The sequence below is a fragment of the Cavia porcellus genome, unplaced genomic scaffold, assembly GCF_034190915.1.
Source record: "Cavia porcellus strain 051 isolate PalLab524CR breed Dunkin Hartley unplaced genomic scaffold, mCavPor4.1 scaffold_12, whole genome shotgun sequence".
In the NCBI taxonomy this organism is placed as follows: domain Eukaryota; kingdom Metazoa; phylum Chordata; class Mammalia; order Rodentia; family Caviidae; genus Cavia; species Cavia porcellus.
The window spans coordinates 60290834-60315455 of NW_026947495.1; the positions used below are offsets into that span (position 1 = coordinate 60290834).

Consider the following 24622-nt stretch of genomic DNA (forward strand, 5'->3'; position numbering starts at 1 on the left):
TGTTATTATCTATTTTTCCTTTCAATTTTGTTAGGGTTTTGCTTTGTGTATTTATGAGTTCTTTTCATTGTATAGATTTCTGATTGTTATATCTTTCTGCAGTAATGACCTTATATTATAAAATAGCCTTCTTTGTCTGAGAGTGTATTTTGTCTGAATTACTGTAACCACTCTAGCTTTCTTTGGTTTGTTTCCATATTGTATCTTTCAAGCTTTTATTTTGAAATTGTTTGCATCTTTGAATTTACAGTATGTCTTGACACTATATAAGTTTTTAAAAATCCATTCTGCTAATTTCTGCCTTTAATTGGAGCATTTGTCCTAGAGATTAAAATTAACCCATTAATTTATAAAAGTAAAACATAATTTTAGTAGTATATACAGAATTTGCTTCTGTATACATTTAGGGGTTTTTTTTTGTTTTGTTTTGTTTTTGTTTTTTGGTACCGGGGATTGAACTCACAACTGCAAGCTTGCAAGGCAGGTGCTTATGCCACTGAGCTAAATCCCCAGCCCTCTTCTGTATACATTTGTTCTTCCTCCCACTCTTTGCACTGTTATTGGCACTGTATGCCATTATGCACAGATTCATAAATGCTTGCTTGCTTTGTATTAGCGATGACGAACCTTTTTAGAGTTTTCATTGTAACAGCCTGCTGTGGCATGTGTACAATAGGTTTGCCACTACTGCTCTATACAGTTGACTTGAATCCAGAGGGAAAAAATTACAAATAAAAACACACTTATTCTGTCTTTTGTATTTATGTGGACAATCACTTTCATTGGTGCTCTTTAATCTCTATGTGTCAATTCAGTTCACAGTCCAGTGCTTTCTGTTTTTGCTTCTGAGACTGGATAAGTCAATTGATATATTTCACTGTCACTGATTCTTTAATCTGCATGCTCTAATCTGTTGAATTCCTGTAAACTTCTAATTTGAGTTACTATACTTTTTAGCCCTAGAGTTTTGATTTGGTTGTCTCATATATATATATATATATATATATATATAATTTCTACTTTTTTATTGCTGTATGATATCTTCATGGTTTCATTTTCTACAATTTTAGTTATCTGTGGTCAGTTATGGGCCAAGATAATTAAATGGCAGATTCCAGAAGTAAACAATTCATGTTTTAAATCACGTTATTCTGAATACTATGATGAGATCTCATACCAGCCTTCCCATCCTGGACCATCCTACCCCACATGACCAGGAAATGCATCATGCTTCTGTCCAGCATATCTCTGATATATACAGATACTACTCACCTGTAGTCACTTAGTACCTCTCTTGTGCATGAGATCAGATGTTACAGTGTGGCAGTGCTTCTGTTCCAGAACCCTCATCTTAAAAATGGCCCAAAGTGCCGGAGTAGTGGTATAAATGAAGCACCAGGGCATGAAAACTAGAAGACAGATTAACTTTGCAACTGTGTAGCAGCACTGTTTAGCATGTGAGAATAACTATTATATAGTTGTACCTCAGTAATTTTATAAACTAATGCCAGGAGGTGTGACAATTAGCAAAAACAAATACCAAACAAAATATTTTGGCAGGAAAAAGTAGCAAGTCACAAGGCAGACATCCCTGGAAAGCTCTAGCTTGAGCCTCAAGCAGCAAACAAATGATTACTGAGACAAAACTTCCTTGTGGAAATGCATCAATACCAATCTGTTGAATTTCAAAGCAATCAAGTACCTAGGTACTCTCTGTACTGTTAGGTGTCCAGTGAGGCTCCATAATATATATCTTTTACTGTCATATCATGCTGTTCTCTGTTCAGTAAGATGTTATCTGCATATTTCCTTTAGTTCTTTGAACATATTTGAAATAACTGTTTCTTTTTTTTTTTTTTTTTTTTTTTTTTTTTGTCTTTTTCGTTTTTATCGGTACCAGGGATCAAACTCACGACTGCCAACTTGCAAGGCAGGCGCTTATGCCGCTGAGCTAAATCCCCAGCCCCTGAAATAACTGTTTCAAAGCCTTTTACTTAATCTGAATTTCGTAGATATAGCTTTTTTATTGATTGGCCCTCCCCACTTATGGGCTATATTTCCTTATTCCTTGTTTCTCTTTATGTGTTATAATTTGAACTGATTTAATGAGTCTGTGTTGTGTGTGCATGTGTGTGTGTGGCCACTAAAGTCTGTACTCTGTCAGCTAGAGGTTAACTTATGATTAGACTGAGATTTCCTTAAGTGACTGGAGCCAGTAAGTCTCCCAGCCTTTGACAACCAAAAAGGGATACCAAAGCAGACCTTCAGCATTCAGCACCTCAAGGTTAGTTAGGATGGAGAATTTAAGGCAGTGGTGGCGAATCTGTGGTATGCATGCTGCAGTTGGCTGTTTACATCGTTGAAAACTAAAAAATTCATCACCACTGGTTTAGGGTCTTTTCAGGTCTTTCCTAAGCTTGAGTATAGCCCTGGGCACAAGTATGGATTTCTAGATTCTCAGGATATCTGAGCTTTTCAAAACTCCTATGACCTTCTTTTTGCCTCTCTTTTCCCATTAAGCTTTTAGGTTAGCCATATCATTTGCCTTAGCTTGTCCATTTCCTCAGACAGCCTTCAAATTAATCCATTCCTTCTAATTGATGTACAGATGTTTCCAGGGATGGGGTTGTCTTTAATTAGAAGGCTTAAGAGTCTGGACTAAACAACCTTGCCAGTGGCTGGCCAGATACTTGGTTTCATACTAGTGGCATGAGATGGAGAAGGGGCGAGGGATGAAAACAGGATGTGTTAAAATGCCACAAAGCACACAGGTCTTTTTCAATAGTTTTTCTTGAAAAAATGCTTTCAAAATGGCTGTGAGTCTGGTTAATTTCGAATTCTGACAAAGTCAATTGTGATGGTTTTTACCTTTTTCTTGAAGCTTTGTTAGAGGAGAGACTTTTTAGAGGTTCTTTCTGTTAATTTGCTAATGACTTTCAGGCTATTCCTTTTGAACACTTACATTTATTACTATTCTTTTTTATATACTACAGCCAGTTTTAGGTTTGTTTAGGTTTGTTTAATTGAGATTCTGAAGATCTTTATCTGGGTGATGTTCTGACTTAGTACTGTGATCTGATTGGACAGGGATCTTTCCTTACCTCCTAGGCCATGCCCCTTCGGGTGTCCCTTATAAGCATTCCCAGTGTTTTATTCTCTTTCTGGTTGTTTTATCAGAAGGATATTGGGCTTCGTGAAATCATCCTTTATTTATCCATTTTTCTATTTTTTAATTTGTAATTTTTGTTCTGTGCTGTGACTTTAAATTCCTAGACCTATTGAATTTTTGTTTCTACTATCTTGTTATAAATTTCTAAGACTTATTTTTATTATCCCTTTTCATAATACTCTGTTCTAGTTACATTATTGGTCTGAGAATATGAATTTTTCAAAAAATTAATTTGTTTATCTGTTCTGTTTCCTGTGTCTCTTACTGCTCATTTAAAACAATGAGGGTGAGGCACAAAGAAATAAATACATTGCAATACTGTCTGTTTACAATAAAATATTGTGACTATATGTGTCACTTCTTTCAACCGAGGTACTATGTTTTTATTTTTGGTTATGTTAAGTGCTTGCCCATTAAGGTATCCTTGATTCAGAGTAAGTCCCTTAGATGTCTTGCTATAGGGTCTGCTGTCTTGTACCTTTTCCTCTTGTGTTAGATAGGCTTTGGCATCCTGTCTGTTGCTGCCTTCCATTGTCTGAGTCATCCATCATCTCATGGATCTAGGTTTACTGAGCCTGCAGGCATTTAGCATAGATTCCTTCTGTGTTAATGGGCTGCCTTTGCTTAAGGACTCTTATTTCATGTAAAGAAATGTTAATAACCCACAATTCCACTACTATGTATGGGCTCCAAACTAATGAAAGCATATTCAAGCAAAAGCTTATGCATGAACATTTGTACTATCACTATTCATTATTGCTGAGTAGACAAGCCAGGTGTCCATCAACTCATGAATAGGTAAATAAAATTGAGTTCATTCATACAGTGAAACATCATTTGGCTGTAAGAGAATTAAAGTACTAATATATGTTGTAAGATGGATGTTTATAACATTGAAAATATGTTACATGAAAGAGGCCAACTGCAAAAGACTGTAAGATATGATTCATTTATATAATAAAATGTCCAGGATATACAGGGACAAATATATAGAGACAAAACGTAGATTAGAGTTCTGTAGGAGGTGATGATAATAGTCTAGTATTGACTATGGTAGTGGTCCACATATCTGTGAATATAAGACTGTCAAGTTGTAAGCTGTACTTTAAATGTATAAGTTGTATGGTAGATAAATTATATCTAAATTAAATGGTCTAATGTACAACAGAAAGTCATGCTAAGGTTTGAAGACTGTCCCAGAAGCCACCGTAGAAACCATGTGTGTATTAAACTCTACCTCCAGCCATTGAGTCATTGCTCCTGCTCCTCACATCCAGGGCCTAATGAACACCAACCTCTTTACACGTGGAAGTCTTGCTTCCTTCTCATCCGTAGAGCTTTCATTCCCACTACTTCCCTGGACTTGTAGAATCAAGGCCTGAGAGTTTTTAAGGTTTGTTTTGTTTTGTTGTGTTGTGTTTACTTTATTCATATTAATGATATCTTCCACCCTTTATCCCTCTTGCTAAAAGTCTTGTAAAGGAGGCTTTTTTGTTTTTTGCTTTTTTACTTTTGTTGTTGTTGTTATAATCCTAGTTCTTTCAGATTTTGTGTGTGATCTGTCTTTTAGTAAATAATGTGTTATAACTATAGTCTCTTTTTGCTAGGTCAGGGACTTAAACACATGTCATTTCAATTAATATTTAAATATCTTGATTCATTCACCCTCTGTAATTTTACAAACTTGACAGTGAAAAGAAACTGCAGGGGTTCTGAGTGTGTACAGGGCTGCAAAGCACCCTGGCATGGAGCCAGCTTCAGGTGGGTGTTGGTTCCTTTGCTGTAGGCCTGAGGTTCATACGAGCTAGCCCAGGCAGCCCAGGGTTATGAGGGATAGGAAATAAAGAATGGCAGCTCTTGGCTACGTGACATTGAGAAGTGGTAATTTTGTGCATTGAGGAGAAAAATTTTAAAATAATTGGCCCACTTTCTTTTCTTGACCTTTCTGTTGTCATTTATCTCTTGATAATGAGTTCTTCTTGGCACATGCTTAATGTTCACATTCTAGACTTCTTTTCTCTAACTGACTTTAATCAGGGGATCGTTTAGTTTCTCTGTGTCTGTCAATATATTTATCATCAGAGTGCCTAAAATAGGAGAATATATACCAAATGTATCTCCTCTGTTATCTTTCCCTCTTCCAGAAAAACTCAGGTCTGATCATCTGTTAACAACTGCATTGGAAATCCTCTTGACTACTTTGAAATCCATAGTTCTAGTTTATTGTGATATTGGTTTCAAAGAGAAGGAGGTTTCGTTTATCACTTTTTTTGAGAGGGGTTACTGGGGGTCAAACACAGGGTGCTCTACCTCTCAACTACATCCCATTATTATGAGATGGATCTTGCTACATTGCTGCAACAGTACTCAAACTTGTGATCCTCCTTGTCTCTAACTCACTATTAGCTGGCATTACAGGTGTGTGTACCATGCCCAGGGCCTTTAGCATTAACCATGTTCCCATTGCTTAGTGTACCCCTTCTGCCTCTAGTAAGATTCTGCTTTTCTTGATCACATTGATTTTGTCTCTTCTGCTCAGTTACTGTGCTGTCATCAGGCTGCCTACAGGTGGAAATCACTTATTTTGTACCTGCTGTATTTTTATGTCTCTGACTAGAGGTTGAGGAAAACCAGGAAGTACTTATTCTAGTCTCCCTTAATGTCTAGTATAGTATGTTACTTGCTTAATATTTACAGAATGCCTACACATCTTCCTCATATTACCAGCAAATTTTCAGCAGTACAATGGATTGAAGGATAAATGAATAATTTACAAATTGATGCACTTCCCAAAATATCTAGATCTCGTTTGTCTTACTGAAATGCATCACTTCATAGGACTTTGAATTTATAGCCAAAAGCAGTTTCAAGGATAATGCTACATATAAGTTATTAATAAATCCTTATTTAGTTTTATACTGTATTTACTTAGTTTGGGATGTACTAGTGACAGACCTTCAAATGCTATTTCAAAGCACAATTTTAATTTTGAAAATTAAAATAGGTCTGAGTATGTAGTTCATTGATAAAATGCTTGTCTAGCATGTCCAAGGCCTTGGGTTCAATCCTCAACACTGTAAAATAATTAAAATTTAAATATTTCCATTATAATAAAAGTATATACATTATAAAATTTTTAAAAATAATATAAAAACTAAACTTAATAGAATTAATTCAGATTTTGTAGCAAAGAAAAATGGCTGCAATTGATTAGCCTATAAGTTATGCATTAGCCTGGAAACTAAGTCTATATTAACTATGAAAGAAAACAGTGTGCAAATAAATTACCATAAATGCAATTTTCCATATTATTTGAGTTGAAAAAAATGATACAAGAATATAAAGACTTTACAACTCAGCAGAAAGTTGTCAAAATTTCTGTGTAACCACTTGTTTTTCCTTTCTAAAACATGAAAATTAAACTGTTTTAATAACAGAAGTAATTGTAAAAAAATTCAGAGAACCCCAAAGACAAGAAAATAACTCATTTCAAAGATACAAGTTACATATCATCTCAAACCTTTTTTATGATTTAATTTTTATAATATTAGAATTATAAATACTTCATGTCTTGTTGATTGCTGCCTAACAATGTTGTATAGACAATTCTCATGCCGGTATATACAGGTCTATAAAGTTTATTTGTTTTTTTTAGACAGGGTCTTACTGTGTAGCCCAGGTTGCCCTTGAACTTGCAGCAGTCCTCCTTTCTCAACCTTCCAAGTGCTAGGATTACAGGTGTGCACTACCATGCCTGGCTCTTCGATGTATTTTATTTTAGAATGCAGTTTAACCTCCTGTTTAGGTAGTTATTCAGTTTGAGGTATGATGCATTTTCTCACACATACTTTGCATACTTTTCTGTTTGTTTTCTTGAAATATATTTCTGAAAGTGGTTTTGCTGGGTCAGAGAGTACTTGCACTTTTAATTTGATCTTATTTACCACACTGCCCATCAAAAAGGAGTAACTTGACTTTTGACTTTTGAGTAAATTGACTTTTACATTCAAGATAAGCTGGTTAGCTTAGGCCTGGTTCTGTGCTGTAATGCCATGGTACTGGGGCTTGAGGAAATAGAGGTGTACAATGCCACAGCAGTGCTTTGTGTAGGTACAGTATCAGAATTTCACATATTAAAGAGGTTTTGTTGTTACACTGAAGAAAATGAAATATTTGTGTTTGCAGCTTAGACTGTGTGGTACTTACTTTCAAAAGCAGCACTCTCTACAGCAGTTAAACCATGGTGCTGTGTACATGTTGGTAATTTGCTGTTTATGGCAGTTGGTCATAGAGCATGATCCTCTCTTAATCTCAGATGAGTGACCGAGGAGGTGGCGTCCCTTTAAGGAAGATTGACAGACTCTTCAACTACATGTATTCAACTGCGCCACGGCCACGTGTGGAGACTTCCCGAGCAGCACCCCTGGTATGTGATCCAGAAACAGCGCGGTTGAGATTCAGTGATTCGCCTTCCGGAGGCTCCAGCTGCACAGTAAACCAGCTAAGCTAGTTGTGTAAGGTGGTTCCACAAGGGAAAAGGGACGCACTTAGAAACACACACTTACCTCAAAATCGAAAGTCTTTAGAACACATTTTTAAAAATTGGGCGCAGGAAAGATGATTGTTTTATTAGAGTTCCTGCTGCTGAGCTTGATGGCAAACAACCGATTTCCCATGGTAAGCCATATTGTGGTGTACTATTTGTAATGAGAAAAATAAACTACTGATTTGAATAGTATTTGGTTATTATATTCTGATATCCTATTTCTAACGTGAAGAAAAAGGTACTGGCGTTACTACTATTTGATTAACACTGATTTAATCTTTAATGTTGACTTTTTCCCTCAAATATTTGTAATTAGAAAAATGTCACATTCTAGACTCAAATAAGACAGCAATTCAAGTAATGTTTAATCACCAGTGTGAAATACTCGAATTATAATTATTTTGATGATGTTTTTACTGAGCTTAGTGTCACCTATTTTCAGTCTTATGAATGTCAACTTTTTTTTTTTTTTTTTTTTTGTCTTTTTCCTTTTTATCGGTACCGGGGATCGAACTCACAACTGCCTGCTTGCAAGGCAAGCGCTTATGCCACTGAGCTAAATCCCCAGCCCCCTCAACTTTTGAATTGACTTTATCCTAGTCTTACCCCCTAATTGCACAAAGTAGCACTTTGCCAAATCTTTGTTCAGTAATTCTAGAAGAACTCTATTCTTCTAGGCTTTGCAACTTCTGGCGTAAGTCACTGATGTCAAGCTGTAACCTGATGAAATATGGTTTAAGAAGGACCTATTTTAGACCCTTTTTTAGAGAGTAACCAGGACTTTATTCTGATAGTTTTCCTTGTGACACTGCACACATTCTGGGCCTCTCATCTCATCAAACTTTTGAAGTGATGGTTTGAGGAATGTGCTTCTCCGTTTGCGAACTGTAGCTTCCATGAGTGGATACTTGTATGCCAAGGGGCAGACAGATGATGAACACAGACATCTTTTTAGAATTTTAGTTTTAGTTCCTCTCATGGCAGGGAGAAGGGAGATGCAGAGTTGATAGAAAACAGATACTATAAAATTTCTGTGGAAAGTAGCATAGGGAATTAGTCTACACTCTGGAATGTAAACTATTTTCATTCCTGATTCCAACCACATTAGAGAGATGTGTGGCCTTGGGAACCAATTACTGACTTCACAAGGCCCAGTTTCCCTAATTATTGCAAGAATTAAATGAGTCAATGTATTAAATGTATTTAAAACTCTTGTTATAGTCCCTAGCTCATAATAAATACCATATAATTATTGTCTGGTCATTGGTGCGTCCCCTACATGGACACCTTCTGGTGGGTGTTTGCATGGACATGGAAAAACATCTTCAAATGCAAAACCCATACAGAGAGGAGAACCCATGTGTCTGTCTGCTAGGCGTGTTCATCAGTTACTGCTTTTGTTCTTTCTGAGTTCCTGACCACCCAGCCTATTGCCACTTCCCGAGCAGGTGGGGTTTACTCTCGCCTGTCTTAGGCCTGCCCTTGTCCCTTAGAGGCTTGCAGTGAAGGGCAGTCCACTTAGGACTGGTGTTGGTACATAGGTAGGTTGTTTTCTCCTCTGTTAACTGTTCATAGGAGAAGCCTCATGAGTTCTCACGTGTGATCAGTAGACAGTGAAAAAGCAGATCAAGTATCATGTACTTCAGTGTTTCTCCTAGGGCCATTTCTGGAACGAGTTAATGTATCAGGCAGGACCTCAAGAGGAGACAGGAGTATGTAACATGCAAATTGTGATAGTTCGAGGAAAGCTTACTAACAGAGGGACTGGGTTCTTGTACTGCCCCACTCCACACTTATATATGATTAGTCTCTTTGTAAATAGCCTTCTGTACTACAAAGATGGCACAGCCTTGTCTTAGCCACCTTCCTTGCTGTTGGAACAGAATTCCTGACACCTGAAACTTAAAAGAGAAAGGGTTTATTCACAGTTTACAGAGGTTTCAGTCCATAGTCAGCTGGCTGCAAGGCAGGGCAGCATAGCAGAGGGGCATGGTAGACAGAGCAGAGAGTGCAGTCAGATGAGGAATAGGAAGGAAATAACCTGTCTGGCCACACTCCCAGCAATCCACCTTTTCCAACCAGATCCCATCTCCTAATAGCAAGTCGGCTATATGCTCCCATAATCCGATCACTTTCCAAAACCCCTATCTGTGAGCACATGAGGCTCTTGGGGAACATGTAGATATAAATCATAACAAGCCTGGATTAAAGGGATGAGGAGAAGACAAAGTAAACAGAACCTAGAAGCAAGAAAAGTAACAGAGGAACCTGAGGAATGAACACCTGCCTTGTTTCCCTTTGGCCTCTGTGGGCCTCCCTAGTGGCAGGACCCTCTGGAGGCTAACAGCATGGGAATACATTGATGTGCTCAATCCATTCAGCTCAACCTTCCTGGGTAGGGAGAAGTGTGGGAACTGGATAGTTGATAAGGAAGGAAGCACAAACTGGTTAGAAAAATCAGTCGAGGTAGAATTGGTGGAAGGTTTGTTACTGTGCTTCAATTCCTGAGTCCATATAAACTTCTAAACATGCTGTGTGGATTATCATTGACCATGTGAGTTGGTAATAGAAACCTTTTTACCTTCATCCTTGTGTTTTGTTTTATGTTAAAGAGCTAGTAGGATTAATCCAGGTAAGGAGGAGGTCATTCTGCACATCTAGGGACAGGATGAAGACAGACACTAAAGTGCTTGCTATGTTTAAGGACTTAAGGGTGGGTGATATGGTTCTGCTAGACGGGAAAGTGGGAGGCAGGCATTTGATCTTATCAAGTCTTGGAAGCTCTTTTTAGAAGCTTGGCTTTTTATCACTAAGGAAGTGAGTTGAGAGAGTGGGAGTGGTGCTATACTTTGAAGATTTTAAGCAAGGAAGTGACCTGTCAATGAGAATGAAGAAAGTAGACCTATGATAGATTACCTCCGGTTCACGACATTGGCTGGAAATGCCTGGTGTGAAGTCATGAGATAACATCTATTAAGGCTGCAATGAAGCTTTTTCTACTCTTGCTCCTAAAGAGAGAATATATGTTATATAATATTCCCAAAAGAATTTCCTAGAGTAGGCCAGTGAAGATCGCAGTCTGGTTTTTCTAAACTACCAGAAATCATGTTATAGAAAGAAAGAAGAGTTTCACATAACCATAGAGGATCAGCTGATGCAGTGTTCAGCTAAGCTTCAGCTTAGTCACTATTAAAACACTTACGTGTTAACAGATCTGTTGTGCAGGCTCAGATAGCCCTAGGAAGAACCCCTAACATGATTTATCTTAATTAGAAAAGTATTCCAGTGTGTGGCTGGCTGAGTAGAGTCTTGTTTTTCTCATCAAACAGGCTGGTTTTGGTTATGGGTTGCCCATATCACGTCTGTATGCACAGTACTTCCAAGGGGACCTGAAGCTATATTCCTTGGAGGGCTACGGCACAGATGCTGTTATCTACATTAAGGTAATAATCAAAGTTTTCTTGATTTAAGCATATTTCAAAGTGCCCAATTTATTTATAAAGAAATTTTACTCTACTTCATGGCTGTTTTGAGTACAAAAATATTTACAAGGAATTCTGCCTGATTTGGTAGTTGATCCTCTTGACTGTGGAAACATTCTTACCTGTCCTGATCAGAGCTGTGGTTGGGAATTGGAAGGGAAATTGATGAATTATAAAGTTATATGCCATGTCTATGTAATTTTAACGTGAAGCATATGAAAGGATGTTGATCCACCAGTCTTCTGATGTGTGTAGGGATCTACATCGTCTTTCTTTCACAAGCTATACTTAAAATGCACCATTTCGGTTTTTTTAAACAAAAAAATCACCAGGTGTTTGATCCTGTGGGAGTCTTCTGTACAGATTCTGTCTGATTTGACAGGAGGTATTTTGTTGTTGTTCATATTTGTTTTGCAGTCTTAAGAATTGAACCCAAGGCCTTGGCAAGCATTCTGCCATTGAGCAGCTCTAGCCCTTAATTTTCTAAGTTGCCCAAGCTGTCCTCAAACTTGTAGTTCCTTTCCCTTCCACATAGCTGAGATTACAGGTGTACATTATCACACCCAGTTTGATAGCAGTTTTAAGTGTCTTTCTCTCATGAATCCTTCCAAAACATCGTTTTCAAAGATACCCTCCTGTGTGTGTGTGTGTGTGTGTGTGTGTGTGTATGTGTTTATTATAATATTTGATTAAATGTTACAATTACAGTAAAAGATGTCATTTCATAAACAGATTAGGGAACACAGAAGTGACTTAGTAAGCATACAGCTTACCTGATAGGAGCAGAAGCTCTTAGCCTACTGACCTGCAGTGTTCAATTGACTGATGGAGGGGTCAGTATTACAGGAATAGAAAGGCCTTGAGTAAGCCATGGACTACTGGTGCCTTTTTAGTGATGCTAATTGCTTGTTCTGATCACTAGATGGCACCAGTTTTATAGGAAATGCTGGAGAATTTGAGAAAAAATTTCATCTGAAAATGGTATGTTCTTTGTAGATCATAGTTCCTTTTTTTCCTTAACTATGTCAGTTATAAGAAACTTTAAAATGGCAACATCAGCGCAATATTTTTATCACCAAATGTGGCATTTTTATCTAGCCTAATAGATAAAGAAATTCGACAGTATATAAAGAGAACATACAGTGGAAAGGCTTTTAGGGGCATTTTGGAGAAAAATAGAAGACAATAAATGTTAAAAATCCTCAAAACCATCACATCAAAGATATTGCTTTGAATTATCAGACTGAAATTTGTAGTTTAATATTTTCTGCATCTCAAGGAATCCCAGTGGTCTGAGATTGAAATATTAAAAAGTTCTGACTTTAGGAAGATATTAAGGAAAGAAAATTTTTTCTTTTTTTCTTTCCTTTCTCTCTTCCTCTCTCTCTTTTTTTCCCCCCAATACTGAGGGTTGAATACAAGGTCTTGCATGTGCTAGGCAGGTACTCTGCTATAGAACCACAACTCCAACTCAGGAATGCAGTTTATCCCAGTTTCTAGTGTCTTACAGAAAGCTGAAAGAGAACACTGTATTAGTGGTAGTGTTATAGTAGAAGCATAAAATTATGCATAATACAGAAATCAGATGTGATATGACTAAAATTGGAAACTTTGATGGCAGAAGAAAACACAGGATCAAACTCAGAGCCAAGAATTGTTCATGCAAAAGCCAAGATGCCTTAGACATAGTTTTACATTTATTGACCTAGTTAATTTGGAAATACTCGGGGCTGAACATAGGACCATCACATTGAGCTACATCCTTAGCCCCTTTTCTGTGTTTGAGACAAGGTCTTACTGAGTTGCCCAGGCTGACCTCAGACTTGCAGTCTTCTGCTTCAGCCTCCCAAGTAGCTAGGCTTAACAGGCATGCACCGTCCTACATGAGAGTTTTTAAAAGTACAATCACTATGCTGAAAAAAAATTATTTTTACCAGTAAAGTAGATATCATTAAATCTATACATATATTAAGGTTCATTTGTCCATTTTTTTATGCTTTTACACTTAGCTGACTTTTTTTTTTTTCTTTTTCATTTTTATCGGTACCGGGGATCGAACTCACATATGTAACTTTTGGTCTGGCTCTGCTTTCTAAAAAGCATCTACTATACCCATGTAAAATGTCAATACAGCACCTTCCAGGCTGGCTGCAGACAACAAATTTAGTCAATACACATGTCAGTTAATCCCATAATTTAGTAAATAACATGTTTCAAATATGCACACCTCAAAAAATGTTTGTAGATAGTGTTGTGATTAACAAGACATCAAGACTATTTAATTTATAGTGATCTCTTCACATTGAATATTTTCTCAGAAAATGAACTCCTAAAATTGCCAGACTTAGAGGTCCTGCTTTTTTTTTTTTCAGGCTCTGTCAACAGAATCAATTGAGAGACTCCCAGTGTATAACAAAGCTGCCTGGAAGCATTATAATACCAACCATGAGGCTGATGACTGGTGTGTCCCCAGCAGAGAGCCAAAGGACATGACAACATTCCGTAGCGCCTGATGCACTTGGGACACCTGGAATGTCCAAGTGCGGTCCTGATGTTAAATTTGGAAGAGACGTTGTTCAGAACTATACTATACCAAATACTTCATGTGTAGTTTTCACAATTAACTCTGGGTAGAATAAATGGAAACTGAATTTTATTTGTGCCTCTTATCCCTCCTAAGGGTAAGGGTACATCTATTTTACATGTATATTTTCACAGTTAATTGAACATATTTTTTAAACAACTGTAGTTTGGTCAACTTTGTTCTTTATGGTAGACTTCAGAATTATAGAAGTCTTTGGGTTATATAAGAAATGGCTACTTTAAAAAAAAAATATATATATATATATGTTTCACCTGTGTCTACTAGAAACATTTTCTAAATAAGATTAGCTGGTTAGCTGTCTTTCTGTTATTTGGAGTTCTGCCATCTTTTATTAGTACTGACAAAATGCTCTTCATGTTTGTCAGTAACCAGCTACAAGTTGAGCATAATGCAGTTGTAGGTGTAGAACCAGCCTCGTTTCAGCATCTGTGTACATTGTCTTAGCTGATTCAGTAGATTATTTTTTAAATTGATTGAAAATAGATGCTGATGACTAGCTTCCTATGGAGCTAAGGCAAGATCATGGCAGTCTATTCCAAGAGTGGTTGTAATTACTGCAAGAACAAACTAGCAGGTACTAAAATTATAGAGAATAAATTTAAGGCAAAGCATCATGTTCCCTGAACTGAATTAATCAGGCGTTGAGTTTACCTGGGTGAACTTTTGAAAACAGTAAGGTTTTTCTGAGTCCCACTCTAGACATAATCTGAACCTCTAGGACTGGAGCCCAGGGGTTTCAGTTTTTAAAATGTTTCCAATGTGAGTCTGATTTTTGCGTAATTAGAACTGCTCTTTTAAAGTGAATTGCTCTGAAGTAACAGAGATCTTTAGGTTTTGGTTTCCACTTATTAAAAGGTCAGATTTCTAGATCGGTAAGACACAAACTGATTCTCAGACTTGGTGCAGTTAAATGCATCATTAGAAGCAAGAGAACAAAATACTGCAGGAGAATTGTTTGGTACCAAAGGATCACCTTGTTTTTAGTTTAAGAGGCAAGAAAGAACATAAAATATCCAAATTCTGTTATCAGGGAAAACTCAGCTTACATTTATTATAACATTTTTTTTGCATTTGTATAGTAGTGTGTAATTTACAAATACATTGAGATATTATTAGAACATTGTTGGTCTTCAAAACAAAACCTGAAAGAGCAAGTGGTACAATGTGACCTAGAGACTCACAGAGGTAGAGCCAGAGCCCAGACTGTCCCCACTGATCACAGCATCCCCAGGCAAGAGGCTGTGAACTTCACTCCTTGTCTTTTAAAGTGGTAGGAAATTTACTGAAACTATACATTATATATGTGTATCAAATTATCACACTGTACCTGTTAAATAGGTACAGATTTTTTAAAAAAATCAAATCATATACCACAAAGTAGAATTCTTATACCTGTCAGGAAAAAAAAAAATGTATCTAAGTGTGTAGATTTGAAAGGGAGGTTAGTGTTAGTCCTGGCCCTCGTATAAGAGAAGACCACGAGACTCAGAGACCTGCAGTGGCTCAGGGCTTCGTACTTAATCTGACTCACTGCTGAAGAAGATTCACACCTTCCCTTGCTTACTACTGTTCCCCAGCATGGATTTTGTGGGAAACAGTAAAATGCGTTAATGCTTGACTTATATTAGTTCAGTGCATTACAGTTTTTTAGCTTTAAATTTTGCCTACAGGAATGAAATATTTTAGAATCCTTTGACTTAAAATACTCTTTGTAAATGAGACATTTGTACAACTAAACTTGATGTTTTTACTTATGAAATAGTCTTTCCTACCCCAAGAAAATTGTTTTTTCTCTGTATAGTTAAGAGCTAAAAAATAATGTTTTCAAAGGAAAAGTGAAATTGTTTTCCTTTGGCTTTTTAAGGTTAACATCTTTTTACTTTGTTGTTATGGTAATGGTCAAAAATAATTCTGGGAGAGCCTTTTCCTGTTTGGTTTTGAATCACTGAGCTACCCAACAGTTTTTTAGATTCTTGTATGCACTCTTGTCTACTAGCATTAATATTAGGCAGGGTAGATATAAAAATATGTTGAAAGTCAAAAAGTGGATGCTGACTTTTATAACCTGGGCAGTTAACGTGCCAACATTTTTTAGGAAGAGATAGCAAAAATTGTCTGCCAGGTACTTAAAATGCCTGCTGGCCTTTGATGTCTCCATAACTAATAATAATAACTTTCTTGAACTGTGAAGTTTTTACATAAAGATATTGAAGTGGAAGTCTACCTTATTATTTTGTAAAATGTCTTCTGTATGGCAATAAACTGAAACATGGATCAACTCTTAATTTGGGAAATAAACTGAGTCAATTTAGGTTTTTAAAATTCATTGTTTTTTAAATAGGAGTCTCACATCCATAAGGCTCAGTATTCTTTTTTTTTTTTTTTTTTTTGGTCTTTTTTTGAGACGGGGTCTCGCTATGCAGTTCAGGGTGGCCTTGAGCTCACTTTGTAGCCCAGGCTGGTCTCAAACTCCAACCATCCTCCTACCTCAGCCACCCCAGTGCTGGGATTACAGGCATGAGCCACCATGCCCAGCTAAGGGTCAGTATTCTGTAAACATTCAAAAACTTGCACTAAATCTTAGGATTTTCAAAAGGAGAATTATTTGGAACTCAAATTCAAAAATTTGTAGCTGGTGACTTGCACTAAATCTTATTTTTCAAAAGAGGAATTGCTTGGAATTTAAATTTCTAATGTGTGTATTGGAAAGAAAGAGGTAGGATTTGTATGGGTTATCCTAGCTTTTCATTATCCAGACATCCCACAAAAGACCAGCTTACTGCATAAGTGGAGATTGTTGTGTGAATTTGAAAACCTATAAATAATTTTGAAATTCAAATAAGTTTTATAATACAAGTTGTCGTAAGAAAAGCTTTAATTGAACCAGCAATACTCTGTTTACACCAGTTAAGGTGCTAGTCAAATATGCACCCTACCCTTTTCCCACTGGATGGGATATAGACACCCAACTTCCCTTTATTATTGAAGCCAGCAAGTTCCTGAGCAGAACTACAAAGGGAGGAAGAACAATTAGCTTTATTGTCCCACTGTGGTTCTGTAAATACCTAATTAGGGAGACACCAAGTCAATTGACCAATCTCAATTGTGCATCTTGTGAAGCATCAAAGGACAGGTAATCTGGGCTGAGTTACGTGGCTTGCAAACAAGGTATTGCTTTTCATCTTATAATCACTTCCTGACCCCAGTAATTAAATAATTAGTATTTTTGCAATACTCAGAATTGAACCAAGACCTTTCCACTGAACTACATCTCTGCCCTTTTTATATTTTATTTTAGCATAGGGTTCTTGCTAAGTTACTAAATTGCCCTGGCTGGGCTTTCTTATGAGCCTCATCCTTCCAGAATGCTGGGAATACAGACATGTACCACTATGCCTGGCTCCCCAATAATTAATTTTATAGTTAATACACTTTAAAGATAATATAATACTTGTGAAAGATGTTTTTTGTTTTTTTGTTTTTTTTTTTTTTTTTTTTGGTCACTAAAAAAGAATACTACTAGTTTATTTAGTTCTAGATTTCTTTTCTCTTCAGTGAGAGGGATTGAACCCAGGGTCTCTTCGTGCCAGACCACTGCTCTTCTAGCTTCTCTTGTATCTTAAAATAGCGTTCCTGGGCAGCTAGTAAGACGTACTGCGTACTTGTCTTTGTGGAGGCCCACAATCTTTTGAACGGACTCTGTACTTTAGTGAACCTCTGTGATGTTAGTCTTGCTTCCTCGTGTCTCCTTTGCTTCTGAAATGCAGACCATGACCTCGGTTTTCAATTAAAAACATCAGCACTGGCAACATGATGCAAAGTGCTGTCCCATTTCCTGTATGCCTGTATGCTGGTATGCTGGTGTATCTGGCTTTCAAAGGACATTGTGGTTGTGAGGTCATGTATTTGATACAGAAACAGTGTTGGGGCTGGTGTTAGTGGCTGCAGTAAAGTTGGGGTCTAGATTTTAATCCTCAACAGTGGCAGAGACAAGATCAGTACAGTAAGTCTCCAATTCAGGAATGGTTCCATCCTAGGAGAATGTTCATTAAGTGGGATTCATTTCATGGATCCAACAAAGTGATACAGAACACCTGTGAAACTTTGTAGTTTAAATGGGCATAAGTTAGGAACTTACAGTATTATGGTTTTTTACCTTTTAAAAAAAAATTCTTGGGGCTGGGGATTTAGTTCAGCGGCATAAGCACCTGTCTTGTAAGCTCGCAGTCGTGAGTTCAATCCCCATTACCAAAAAAAAAAAAAAAAAAAAAAAAAAAAAATTCTTACTGAGATTCACACAACCTGAAACTTATAAAATCCAGTTCAGTAGCACTTATTACACCCACAGTGTTCATCAACCAGTGTTTCTGTCTAGTTCCAAAACATTTTCATCACCCCAAGAGGAGATCGTGGGCTGTTAAGATGTGGTAGTTTCTTTTTCATATCAGTTTTGTAGCATAGTTCGGGGTATCATTCTTTGAAACTTACCCTAGAGTTTTTCTACAGTGACATCATTATGTAAGGGTGGAAATATGAAAAGATACATGTATAGAAACAAACTAAACTAGCTCTTGGACATATTGTCCTAAAGGAATGATTTAAACCAGCCAAAAACTAACATCAATATGTCTACATGTTGAGTATAAAAATTAAACATCCAAAATGATAACTGCATTTTTATGTGTCGAAATAGAATCAAACAATTGTGAGACTATAACCGGGTAAGTTACATAGTATATGATTGTTTTCTAAACCCCAGCTGTTCACAGGTTTCTCTATAATAGCAGTTTGAAGTAGCCAAGGATTACAGCTCCTGTAGGCCTCCAGTAAACCAAAGCAGGCTTCGCAGCATGTTGCTGAGACCCACCAGCTCTCACTGTGTTGGCAGTGCCACCACTGCAGTCTCACTCTGTCACCTGGTGCCAACCTCTGTGTTCTTTCCAACTACTAGAATGGAATAAGATGGGAAAGCCTTACGTGGTGATGAACCCAAAGCTTTGGCTCTGGCCCAGCTCACAGTGGAGGCTGACCCTGTGCCTGACTGTAGCAGGCCCAGTCCTAGGGAAGCAGATGTAGGGGCAGCGGGGAGAGACCAGGAGCAGTGAGGCCAGTGGAATCCTAAGGGACAACTGATGCCGGAAATCTAAAACTTCTAGTTCAGACATTCCATCATAGGCAGTGAATAGCACCCAGAGTGTTTCTTGAACAATTATCTAGAAACAACAGTTTAAGACGTGTTAAATTTTTAACTGACCTAAAATAATCATATATATTTATGGATACAGTGTTATTTCAATGCCTGTATGTGTGTAATGATGAAATCAATAAATAGCATCAGCTCACACTTACCCTAGCTGTTTTGAAATGTACAATAGCTTGTTACCAACTATGTTACTCCATTGTGCTGTGGAATGCTGGAACTTTTCTTCCTATTTAACATATGTTTATACCCTGCCACCAGCCTCTTTCCCCTGCCCATCCTACCCTCAGATAGCCACTGTTCTGCTCTACCTGTGAGGTAAACTTACTTAGCTTCCAGTGTGGTCCCATAAGATTAGATCAACTGGTAATACTGATCAACTAAGACACTTAGTTTGTGGTAAGAAGACTGTGCTGTTCTCACAACAATGAAATAAAGTCACTTCACAATGCATTCCTGAGAACCATCCCCAACATCAGCTGTCATAGCAAACACAATCTCGTTTCATTTACCATAAAGGTGTGGAAATTGAGCAGGTGAAAACATTGCACCCATTTAAAATAGTGCTAAAAAGCCAATTTTGGGGAAAAAGAACGCTCAGGATACAGTTATCCCGAGGCCTGCTCTCTGAGACCCCTCGAGGCTTCCAGACTATATTCTTTTCTTCTTAGCAACTGGCCACGAACTGCTGGCTATGACCTCAAGACCAGCTCCATACAGCAACTTACATTTGTCATTCACAGCTCCAAAGCAACAGACGCTTTCTCCTGTCCTAATGAAAATCCTACTTTTTCTTTATTTTCTGGACATAGCAGAGGCCTCTCAGGCCTGTGTGTGTGTATTCCAGGGTGCAAACTTATTCCCAAATGGAAATTCCTTTATGGGAGATTCCTTTCTTTTTTTCTGATGTTGACAAAAAGAAATAAGATTTTCTGCTCTCTTCAATTTACTCAGGAGCATTCTGAGTGCAGTGAATTTGATTTACTGCAATTTAAGTATGACTGCCTCCAGCACAAAGCTATTCACTTTGTTAAATAAAGACAACACTCTAAAATTCTTAGATTCCAAATGACCTAAAGATGTAAAAGAAAATATTCCTGAATAGTAGGTTTATAAATGGGTACTGCATTTCTTAAATGCTTATCATCCCTGTTACCGGCAGCTGAGTTAGTTAGAAATATTATAGGCAATCAGACAGGGCAGGGCAATCACCTGCTGTGGGCTGGATCTCGAGACAAAAGGCAAAGCAAATACAACCACATCCTAAGGATCCACAGTCCAAATAGTTCTCTCTTACCCTGGGAAGTCAGGAGTCAGGTCCCACCCCGCTACAGGAAGAGTCACCCCTCTTTTTTTTTTTAACTTTTTTTTAATCGGTACCGCTGATCGAACTCATGACCGCCTGCTTGCAAGGCAGGTGCTTAAGCCGCTGAGCTAAATCCCCAGCCCCTGAGTCACCCCTGTTAAGCCTGCCCACTTACTATGTGACTCCCCCATTTGCTTCTAATTTAATCAATTTTACCTGAGCAATTACTCTTATTGGTTGGCCACAGTTCTGTCCTGCCTTATGCCCACCTTGCAAATTCCCATTTTTCCCCACCTTTGATCCATCTAATCTCATGATTTAACTCTATAAATAAAGTCCCTGGAAAAGACAGTCCTTGGCAACCCACTGAGGGCCTCTTCTGTCCTGACAGAGCTTTCTTTATTTCAGTAAATATATTCTACTGTTAACCTCCATTGTTCTTAAAATTCATTCTTTGATTTTAGAAAACACAAACTTATACCAGGCATAGTAGGTTGAGAGTTTCATTCCCTATATCAACTGGCAGGCATGATTATCCTATATATATATTTGCAGTATCACCTCCAAACTGAATGGAAGTACCCATTTGGCAAAGGCAGTAGGCTCAGTGCTAAACCATGGTGTGCCATCATGAATGTTTTAAACTTTTCAACTGGATTATTCCTTGTTGGTCTGTATTTTTTGCCGTGAATTCTGTAATATGTCATTTCAGGTTCATGAACCTAATAGTGGCTCTTCTAGAATAGTCTTTTCCAGAGACATCCAGCATGTTTAGGCACTCCCGGGCCTCATGAGACCCCCTGGTCTGGCTGGTTCCTCCCTCGTCTTTTGTTTTGTATTGGGGACTGAACCCAGGACCTTCATACATCCCTAGCCCTTTTTATTGTTTGAGACAGGGACTCACTGAGTTGCCAAGCTAGGCTCAACCAGAGGTCCTCTTGCTTCAGCCTCCCAGAGTGCTGGGATTACAGGCATGTACCACCATGCCACGCTGCATCCTTGTTTTCCTAACATGATGTCTTGCTTTTTTTTCTCCATTCCTGAGTTTGACTAAGACATTTTGCTGAGGTTATTAATCAAGTGATTTCACAATCCCCTTTTGTGTTTCTTCAGTTTCTATCATCTGTGTAAACCATTCATGTATCAGATCTCCCCTGTTTGAAATTCTTAGTTTGTCTTTTTTATTGGATCCTGAGTAAAAGCTATAAAAATAGCATCTGGAGTGTAATTCACTGCTAGAGTGTGTGCTTAGCATGCACAAAGCCCTGGGTTCAACCCCTAGTTGATGAAAAAAGAAAACATAAATATCAAGTGTTATTTTAATAATAAATGGAAGCTTTATTTTCTCAACTCTAGAATGATTTCAAACTTGCTTGGTTCTTGGGATTTGGGTAGGTATGAAATTTTTAACAATCAGAAATTTAGCGTGGCATAAAGAAAAAAAAGCCTGCAACCTTGCATTCTGCAATAGTTTCGATTTATGATTAACAAGTCAATAGCCTAATACAAAAGTCTTTGTATTGCATGAATTTCCTCCCAAATTCCTAGTAAGATCTTCATTTTGTAATGATTTTATATCATTTTAAATGATCTTTCCTTTAAAAATAGGTAGAAAACCTCAAAATACAAACAACCACATGAAATAGATAATATACATATTCCTTTAACTATGAAAGAAATTCAGTTAGTAATTTAAAAGCTCCTCCAGAAAGAATTTTCAGCCAGGTGAGGTGGTACGCACCGTAACCCTAGCACTTGAGGCTGGGGCAGGAGTTGTCACAATCTGAGCCTGGCCTGGTGACTTAGTAAGACCCTGTCTCAAAATAAAAAACAAAAAAGGGCTGGGGAGTTAGCTCAGTGTGAAGGCCTTAGGTCAATGTCCAGTACCACAAAGGAGGAGAAAAAAGGGGTAGCGGTGGGGGAAAGGAGAGGACGGAAATTATTTCCAGGCCCTAATGGTTTTGCGACAGGGAACTCTGTGGTGAGACAGAGGCTGGATGACGAGCCCCTGGGCGCAGTGAAACATTAGTCTTTGTAGTACAGAATGTTTCAGCAGACCTGTCATGAGACTGATAAAACCACAGAAGCACAGTGTTAGCCTGAAATGAGAAATTATTACCAGAAAAAAAAAAAAAAAACCACCTAAATAAGTCCTCTAAGTTTCATTTAGTTGATTTAAAAATCACTAATATTGGATCTGATGATGCTGGCTTCACTTGCAGTCAACTTTTTTGGTCCTTGACGCTCCCTGATAGAAGAATAATGCTTCCTACATGTCACTGTGTGAAGCAATAGGTCGTTGTGTGTGTGTGTGTGTGTGTTTTTTTAAAGTACATAGATTGAAATAATATAAATCAAACACAGATTTGCCATATTGGAATTGTCAAAGCCAAGTTTTAAAATGCATTTTCTTATAAAGAAAAGAGTATTTTTTTTTCTCAACGTTTGATGTAGTCGGAAAGTTCATATTCCCCCTATGATATATACTTACTGGTGTAAGCTAATAGACACCATAAACATTTGTTTCCAACATCAACCTTATACATTAACATTTGAATGAATACATTAATTATACAGCTAGGATAGCAATTTCCAAATCCAGGGCTAATGCACTTCCTGGCTTATGCTGAAACACTTAAGACCAATTAACTAATTCATGAATTAATATTTAGACATCAACCACTAGAACTAAATGAGATAATGTTTGTAAAATGCTTAGCATATTTCCTGGCATATAGTACTCAATAAATCATAGCCATTAATATCAGTATCATAACCTAGAATGTCATAAGATTTTCTGCATTGAATACTGCCACAAACAAATGATTGGAACAGTTTCCTACTCTCCTAAATCCAATCCACAGGCTCAGGACCCACAGTTCAGTTTAAAAATGTCCCGATAGTTTTTCTCTGTTGTAAGCTTTAGCCATACACCCACAGGTGTGTATATACTTGTTACATACATGTTGATACCCTTGTCACTAAAAACAATGCTACCAGCTAGTGCAGTCATTCAAGCCCTTGCTGCAGAGTCAGTTGGATCCCCTAAAAACAAATGCCGAGGTAGAAGGGTAAAGGTTTACAGTGAGTGTGTCTCTGGAACAAAAGGTAGAGGTGAAACGGGGAGCAAGCAGTATCAGGAGCAAAGACATTCCCAAGGGCAGGAGTGGTTTTTGTTTTGTTTTGTTTTGTTTCTTTCTTAACAATGCTGTTAGGAAAACAGCAGCATTATTTCGTTGTCCAGCCACTAGAACAAAACTTAGGGGTAGGAGCTGTAGTTAGGTAATACAGTATTTATACAGCAAGACTCTGGGTGAAATCTCCAGGACCAAAACCCCAAAACTGGTAATATAGCTCCGTGGCACAGCGCCTGCCTGGCAAGCACAAGGTCCTGAGTTTGATTCCCACTACCAAAAATAAATAAATAAAAGCTGCCCCCAAATAATAAGAAATGTAGAACTCTTTATTACCATCGAACCAAATAATAGAACCCAAATACAACTTCAGCAGAGATAATATTTTATGGAAAATCATCTTAGTCATATGATCAGTTTGAGAAATCAATGAAAAAAATCAACTTGTCAGTTATCACTTATATTCTGCTCACTATACAATGCAACTCCTTAAACTGCAATGAGAAGAAACCAGTGCTTTTGGTTCCCTGTGCTTAGGATCTTTGTTAAATTAACAAGTCCATCTCGTGAGCCTGCTTTGCTGCATAGGGCTCAATCATTTATCAACATTTATGGAGTACTAAGAAGCACGGGGCACACAGCTGTGAACAGTCAGGGTACAGAAGAAAAATCATAGGTGGCCAGATCTTATATAAGTAGGTGTGCAGAGTGCTTAGTAACCAATGAAAAACAAATTAATAACATGCTGAGATTCTGTTTTATATTTCTTAGATTAAAAAACCTAAGAAAGCCAGGTGTGGTGTAATACCAGCTACTTGAAAGGGTGAGGCAGAAGAATTTCAATTTCGCACCAGCCTGGGTAAGTTAGCAGATTTCTCAAAATTTAAAAATAAATTGTAAAAGCCTGAGGATGTGGTTCAGCAGAGAACTGCTGCATTCAATCCCCCGTCTAAAGTAAAGAGAGGAAAAGTTACAAATGCCACAGGTAAGAACATAGGCCCGTGCAGTTTCTCACATGGGTGAAAGGGAACTCGCCCATGTTAGGCTTCATGTGTAAGTTTTTTCTTTTTGTGATTCTGGGTCTTGAACTCAAGGCTTTATGCATCAGAATGAGACAAATATTCTCAGTGAGTTACACCCTCCACCCGGTGTATAAATTTACATAATAACTTTCCAATCC

General features: G+C 37.6%; 1 protein-coding gene across 2 annotated transcripts in view; it reads left to right on the forward strand.

Moving 5' to 3' along the window:
* The window catches only part of Pdk1 (pyruvate dehydrogenase kinase 1), a 35904-nt gene extending 19817 nt beyond the window's left edge, over window positions 1-16087 (forward strand). For both annotated transcript variants that reach the window (XM_063259289.1, XM_003478605.5), the window contains 3 exons: window positions 7485-7595; window positions 11045-11158; window positions 13570-16087. In XM_063259289.1, coding sequence (XP_063115359.1) covers window positions 7485-7595; window positions 11045-11158; window positions 13570-13710 — 366 coding nt within the window. In that variant the 3' untranslated portion in view covers window positions 13711-16087. The remainder of the gene's footprint in view (window positions 1-7484; window positions 7596-11044; window positions 11159-13569) is intronic.
* The last annotated feature ends 8535 nt before the right edge of the window (window positions 16088-24622 follow it).